General features: G+C 30.5%; 1 protein-coding gene across 1 annotated transcript; it reads left to right on the top strand.

The window, feature by feature from the left end:
• The first annotated feature begins 562 nt into the window (after positions 1–562).
• LOC141660335 (protein FAR1-RELATED SEQUENCE 5-like) lies at positions 563–3,798 on the top strand. Its single transcript, XM_074467312.1, has 3 exons — positions 563–722; positions 1,953–2,026; positions 2,350–3,798. The coding sequence occupies exons 1-3, from the start codon at positions 563–565 to the stop codon at positions 3,796–3,798; spliced, it is 1,683 nt and encodes a 560-aa protein (XP_074323413.1).
• The last annotated feature ends 4,250 nt before the right edge of the window (positions 3,799–8,048 follow it).

The raw sequence follows: 8,048 nt of genomic DNA, 5'->3' as shown, positions 1-8,048 counted from the left end.
ATTAAAATAATATTAATATTCAACAGTAATTACTTTTTTAAAATATGTTAACATTAAAATATAAGTAAAAGTAATATTTTAATAATAAAATTTATATTATTAATTTTATACTTTTTTGTGAATTCAAACTTATTTTTTGTGCAAATATTAAATCAATATGAATTTTTGTGTCAATATTAATAAAAATTGATTGGTCAAACGTTCAGGGGTTTGACCGACCAACCGCATTGTTTCATTGCGGCAGTTGTTCCTGCCGCATTGTTTCATTGCGGCATCAATTTTTGTGCCAGATTTTAATGATTTTAATAAATATTGACGTTGAGGGGTTTGACCGATCCACCGCATTGTTTCATTGCGGCCGTTATTCCTGCCGCATTATTTCATTGCATGCGGCTGAATTAGTCAACAGTCCTACCCTTAGCTTCCGCCATATTTTGTTCGTGCCTAAATTTAATTTTGGATTTTTATAATTCCGATTTTCAGCCTATAAATAGCTCTTGTAATCTCATTTCTTTTCATTATACATTTTCTCTTCAACATTATCTTCTCTATTTTCCGAAAAATGATTTTCTACTATGATTTTGACAATAACAAGGTAATTATCGATGGTGTTGCTTACGACGGGCCCGAAAGAGAAGAAGACATGGAAATAACTCTCTGCCGTATTCAAATGGCGCTTGAGCGCAAGAAAAAAAAAAAGAAAATGAGGCGAAGGCACAAAAGTTGAAGAAAAAGAAGGACGACGATAAGGGTGATAAAGGCTGTTCTTCCAACACCGTTAAAGGTTGATCATTCTCGTCGGAATAAAATATTTAAGTTATTATGTATTTTGTTTAAAAAAATATTTGAATGTACTCCATTTATATTTGAATGAAATATATCATTTAATATTTTATTTTTCTTGTACTTGTCCAATTTAATTTATCAATTTTTAATTTATAGTAAACAAATATAATGCTAAAAATTGAAAATGTGAAAAACTAAAAAAATAAAATTTTATCGAATTTGTGTTACCTATAAAAAAATATAAAACAACTTAGCCCCCAATATGTTAAACATTTCTTGGTAACAAACTATATACAGTACAAACTATACCATTCATACTATACCATTTTATTCTTATTTATACTTTATAACTTACATTTCAAGAAATATCATGTGACTCAACTATTGTGCCAAATATTCACAAGATTATGTAAAATAGTTACATTTTTTAATTAAGTTACTTTTGTGATCATTTAAATTTTGAAATTAAAATTTCACATATTAAATAAAATATAAAAAGTCTTGAAACTATTTTTTAATATTTTTTTGGATAAATTTTCTAATTTTAAAGAAAAATAACAAATACGCTTTCCATTATTAATATAAAGGATGAAATTTAAAAAATAGTGTAATTTTTTGATATGATTAGAATAATTATATTTTAATATCTGTATAATTGGATATTTGAAATTAATAATTTATAACTTATATGTCAAGAAATATCATCTGACACAACTATTATGCCAAATATTCACAAAACTATGTAAAATAGTTGCATATTATAATTAAATTACTCTTATAAATATTTATATTTTGAAAATAAAATTTAACATATTAAATTTATAATTATATTTTAACATCCGTATAATTGGATATTTGAAATTAATATTTTATAACTTATATGTCAAGAAATATCATCTGACACAACTATTGTGCCAAATATTCACAAAATTATGTAAAATAGTTGTATATTATAATTAAGTTATTCTTATAAATATTTTTATTTTGAAATTAAAATTTAACATATTAAATGAAATATAATAAGTCTAGAAACTACTTTTAATATTTTTTGATTAATTTTCTAATTTTAAAGAAAATAACAAAAATAAATAAAAAAAAGACCTAACCGTAATGATTTATTGCGGGGGTGTGTTGTACAATTTTTTTAAAACTGTAAATACTTACAGCTATTGGTTTGTGGGCGTGTACAGTGCCGCAATATTTCATTGCAGATGCCGCAATGAAACATTGCGACCGTGCAGTAAATGCACACACCTACCTTAAATTATCTGTATCTTTGATCTTATATTGTTGTTTTTACTGTTGCTTAACATTCTGCTCAAATTTATTTTTCTGAAAATCAAGGTTAGTATTTAAAATTCATGGCTTCATATTTATTTGATTATTCAAGTTCATCTAGTGATCATAACGATTTTAATTATGTTACCCCCTCACAAAAAAGAGGGGTTGTCATAAAATTTTTAATGATGATGAAGTAATAGATGTTGATAGTATTGAAGATAAAGTTAATGATCCGGGGAAGGGAAAACGCATAGTGATGATGACGTTGGTTTCGGTTGGAAGAATCACGATGTTCATGGTGATTCCGATGATAGTAATGATTCTTTTAATGGCGATGATGATGATAAAATTAATGATGAAAATTTTATTGGAAATATGAACGATGTAGTTTCTTGTGTTGGTATGATATTTGATTCGTTGGATGAAGCGGAAAGTTTTTATCGAGGTTATGGTCGAAGTATAGGGTTCAAGATAATTATTCGAAGTAGTCATAGGCATTCAAGAAATGGTGGTATATCGTCACGTTTGTATATATGTCGAAAGGGTGGAAGAATGGGCCCAAAACCCTTGGAAGTTGAAGATAGGGTTAAAGGGAAACGACCTCGAGATGTCATTCCTCGAACTTGTTGTCGTGCTCGTATGTGTGTTGCTCACAAAGTAAGCTCAAACAAATGGGGGTTAACCAAGGTTAACCTAGAGCACAATCATGTTATGGTTACATCGGATAAGGTACAATTCATGCAAAGATCACGCAACATAGATCCGTTTATCCGATCTTTGATTGAGTTATTCAACAAATCGGGTATCGAGACCCCGAAAGTGATGAATTTACTTAGTGAGACTTGTGGTGGTATTAAAAAAGTTGGTTTTTCCGCTCAAGACGTACGAAATGTAATACGTGACATTCGAAGATGGGTTTTTGATTCCGGTGATGCGGAGTGTGGATTGGTTTTGTTACGAGACTTGCAAAAACAAAGTGATGGAATTTTTTTTTACCGAGTGGATGTGGATGAGGAGAATCGGGTTAGGGGTTTGGTGTGGGTTGATCCTCGTTCGCTTAACGCGTACAAGAATTTTGGAGATGTGGTAACTTTCGACTTGACATATCGGACTAATAGGTATGACATGCCTTTTATTCCAATTACGGGAGTGAATCACCACTACCAAAATATTTTGTTTGGATTTGCACTTGTAAGGGACGAGAAAGAGACTTCTTATAGACGGGTTTTGAAGACTTGGTTGGAAGCGTTCGATAACAAGCCACCCATTACCATTATTACGGATCAAAACATCGCTTTAAGTAATGCCATTGCCGAGGTTATGCCAAACACCAACCATACATATTGTACGTGGCATATTAGTAGCAAGTTTCCCGAGAAACTATCTACTTTGTATACTCGATACTCGGAGTTCAAGATGGATTTTAATGCATGTATCTACAAGTCATTGTCACCAACAGAATTTGAAGGTAGGTGGGAGGATTTGAAAGAGAAATATGATCTTGAAAATCATAATTGGCTAAATGATATGTATGCAATTAGACGACAATGGGTTTTTGATTTCACGAAACAATATTTTGCCGCCGGTATGACTACCACCTCAAGGAGCGAGTCTATGAATTCATTTTTTGATGAGTATGTGAAAGCGTCGACCGGTTTGAAAGAATTCATTGAGAATTCACAAAAAAGCTTTGGAGTCACAATATTTACGGGAGGTTCAAGCCGATTTTAACATCGAGTACAAGGAAATGAGACTATTCTCTAACTCGTCAATGGAGATACATGCCTCCAAGATATACACAAAAGAGATGTTTAAACGATTTCAAAAAGAGCTTCAAAAAAGTCAATCTTTTGTTGTGAAAATCATGAAAGGTTGTGGAGATTATCTTTCAAAGATGTATTTGGTAGAAAAGTCCACCTTGCCGGAGATTTATAGAAGGAATTTTTTCTTGAAGGTTTCCATCGACGGGAGTTATTCTTGTACATGTAAAAAATTTGAACATTCCGGGATGATTTGTAGACACATGATCTGTTACCTTAACAAGAAATAAAAGACGATGATACCGCCAGATCTTGTCACAATGAGGTGGATAATAAACGGAAACAAAGTTGCGGTACCTCTACCGTGTACACCTCGGATGCTTGGTAATGTTGTAGAATCTCAAACGGCAAGATATAATGGATTGTGTAAAGCTTTCCAAGGTTTCACCGTTGTTGGTAGTTGCTCCGTTCCGCGGTACAATTACTTGATGAGCGTGATCGAGAGAGAAAAGGAGTATGTGATTAAGTCTTTTCCGGGAGAAGAGAGAGAGAGAGAAAAAAATAAATGAGGACTATGAAAGTGATGATGAAGAAGATGATGAAGAAGATGATCTGTTATTAGATCCCCCAAGGTCACAAACAAAGGAACGTCCAAAAGCGGGTAGATTCAAAAGTGGTATCGAGACGTCAAGTTCAAATAAAAAATTTTGAAAGTGCAGTTTTTGTGGGGCGAGGGAAGAAGGCTATGATAGAAGAAATTGTCCCTTGAGATTATTAGGAAAAAAAGGAAAAAAAAATGATTGTAATTTCTTATCATGTACTTTAAAATATTAATGAATTTTAATTAAATATTTTCAATGTTGTTAATGTTAGTACTTGTTGGCATTACTAATAATCCTAAAAAAAGAAGTGACTCCAAAAAAAAATTGAAAAAAAGTTATTTTTGAAGATTTTTTTTTCAAAGTTGGGCAGAAAGTTTTCCAGTAAAACAGAAAAAAGATTATATAAAAAATAAAACATTTGCAAGTACGTTTAGCCAATTCATCAACACGTAGCATAACTTTTACCAAACATCAACACGTACCAAGCACACCCCAATTGACAATCTAGTCTTATATATACACCTGCTTAGAGACTAGCTTATAAAAACACAAATTTCAACAAACATTTCACAGGGGACTTTCATCAAACATTTTGCATACATCATTTAAAACTTAAAAAAAAAATCAAACAAAATCTAAATTGTGGGTATTATAAAGTGACCTTAAGACACTATTAATTCAACAAAACAATGAATCTAAAATATAAACAAATCACTGTAGATGTATAAGAAACAAATGAGCATTTTTTTTTCTTACCCTCAAAGAGAAAGAGAGAGAAGCAGCAACAGCAGCAACAAGATGAGTGTAATTCACTACTAGGGCTGACTTTGATTTACTGTGAATAATTTGTTACTAGGGTATCTGTGTAATTGCAGCAAGATGAGTGTAATTTACTGCCAAAAATCGCCTTTGTTATGTGTGTTTTTGAGTTGTAGGTTAGTTTCTGCAAGTATCTGTGTGTAAAGAAAAGCGACTACCGCAATGCTTCATTGCGGCCCCCGTAATGAAATATTGCGGTGGTATATTCATGTTTATTTGATATTCGATATAATATTTAACATTACTAATATTTTCAAATATTTTAATATTTTCATTTATTATTAAAAATATCGAATGATTAAAATATTTAAATATCAAAATATTTTTATTTATTATTTTAATATTTATTATTATATATTTGAATATATTAATTTCATTTTAATGTTTCAATACTTTTAAAATATTAAATATTAAATATTAAATATATTATTTAATAATATTATAAAAATATTGTATAATATTTTTTAATATACAATCTTTAATCATAAATATTAAGAATAATATCTAATTAAATTAATCTTTAATCAGAAATATTAAGAATAATATCTTATTAAATGAATTAATAAAGAAAAAGGGCAAAAATGGAAGTGGAGAAAGTGGGCCACTGCCGCAATGTTTCATTGCGACTCCCACATTTAAGTATTGCGGCAGTAGCGGATCTCAGCCTTCTGTTTACCGCTTCAACGGTCCTGATTTGTTGGTTGTAAGGGGTCCCTGTCCAACTATGATTGTGGATAGGGCCCCATACTCTGGTCTCTACCGTCTTGACTAATATCTATCCACCATCTCTACTCCAATTTGCTTTCGAAATTTGCTTGACATATTATTTGGCATTTGCAACCAACTTCCTTTTGTTTCCTCGTATCAGTTTCTTTTGGTATGCTCATGAATACATGCTAAATAAGTAAATTATATATATATATATATATAATTTATTTTAATTGACTTACACTTTATTATAATAACGACCTTTATATTCACAGCAACCACACTAATTAAAATGTACCAAAATTATAAATTTTAATATTTTTTTAGATAAATATAAATATTACATATATTTTTAGAAATATGTTTAACATGTGCTCATGGGCACATGTATAACATTAGAAATTTTATAAAGATATTTTTTAGGTAAAATTATAAAATATGATGTGTGTGTGCCCATGAGCATATGTTAAACATTTCTAAACTTTTCTTCAAGTCAAACAAAATTAACGGTTAGATAATGAATTACACACAGGGGGTGAATGTGTTTTTGTGTTTTTATGCTTTTCTTGAAGTTTTTATGGTTGTGAACAAAGTAAATTAAATTTTGCAGTGAGATGTGTTAATACTGAAATTAAACAAGCAATAACAGCGAACACAAATCTTTCAAAACTCACTTAATTTAATATTAAAATTAAGAATGTTTTGCTACAAAAATTTTAGGCTCTTTGTTGCTAAAGAGCTTAACTTCTAACTTGAGAGGTTACAAGATTTTTTTGATCTGAATTATTACTTCTAACAAAGGATAAGTGTTAATTTCATAAGATAGTAAACTACTTGTTTACACAGTGTATAATAAGAGATACTATTCACTTTAGTAAACTGTCACTAATAATTCCATTTTAGGAAAAGCATATCTTCCATTTCCGGCTTAACATATCTTTGCATACGGTGTTAACTTTGATCTTCCTTTGTCAGTTAATCTTTATCCTTGATCTTGCACACTGTTAGGTCACACAACACTATAGAAGGAGGTTGAATATAGTGTTTATACAATCAAATTGATTTCGAACACAAGTATGTAACAGTAATCAAGTATATTCAATAAGCTCTATTACAATAGAACAATTGTTCTCTCTCAGTGATGAACAATATCACTAAGAGCTGCTAGGTTACAATGTATAATCTTTCTCGTGAATGATAACACATATAGTGTAAACCTTAAGCTGTGTTTATATAGTACACAGTTACAAGATATCTTCTAATTGATATAGAATATAATTCTGTCTCCTAAAATATATCAATCAGATATCTTCTACAAGTCTTCTAGTCTTCTAACTCTCCATGCATATCTTCTATTATTTTAGTCAGGATCCTTTCCTGTAAATTAGCTGCTTTCCTTATCTGAAGTATCTGCACTTAAGTCCTGATATAAATCCTGACGACCTTAAGTTTTGATATAAGTTCTGACTTCGGTAAGTTCTGATTTCCAGTAAGTCCTGATATTAAGTTCTGAAACTAAACACAACATATTAGACATGACATCTCAAATATATCTAACAATCTCCCCCAACTTGTAAATTATGCAAAATATACAAGTTAATAGATTTAATGATGTCAAAAACATTTAAGTACAAATGCAATAAGAGTTTATTTAGACAACTAACTACAACTTACAGTCCTTGTAGCTTTTACCAATTTTACTGAGTCAATCTGAATCCAAAGTGATTCTTGACAAAGTTTGATATCAGATTTTCTTCTGCATTCCTCAGGATTTGAGCTAGTATAGCTTTGACTTGCTTCAATTCTTCATCCTGACTTCCAATCTGGTAGATTGTAGTCCTAAGTGCTGAGATATGATTTCTTTCTAAACCATCACCAAGTCTGATCACCCTTGGATGAGAAGAATATTCATTATAGCACAGACATTTCTCTTTCAGAATCACTTCAAGTTTAGCAGAATTTTTCTTCATTGGAATTTCACTTCCATCATCTTCAACTATGTTTGGAACAAATTCTGTAACCCTTGATCCAGAAATTCTTGCTTTATCTCTTATAGTCTTTATGATGAAATTTGACCATCTCCTAGTAATCT

The sequence above is a fragment of the Apium graveolens genome, chromosome 5 (assembly GCF_009905375.1).
Source record: "Apium graveolens cultivar Ventura chromosome 5, ASM990537v1, whole genome shotgun sequence".
NCBI lineage: Eukaryota > Viridiplantae > Streptophyta > Magnoliopsida > Apiales > Apiaceae > Apium > Apium graveolens.
This window is presented reverse-complemented; position numbering and strand designations above follow the sequence as displayed.

Excerpts from the sequence above, each read along its gene's own strand:
- LOC141660335 (XM_074467312.1), top strand. The coding sequence starts at position 563 with ATGATTTTCTACTATGATTTTGACAATAACAAGGTAATTATCGATGGT. Across the intron at positions 723-1,952 it reads AATGAGGCGAAGGCACAAAA|CTATTGGTTTGTGGGCGTGT; the intron begins GTTGAAGAAAAA and ends AAATACTTACAG. Across the intron at positions 2,027-2,349 it reads TGAAACATTGCGACCGTGCA|AATCACGATGTTCATGGTGA; the intron begins GTAAATGCACAC and ends TTCGGTTGGAAG.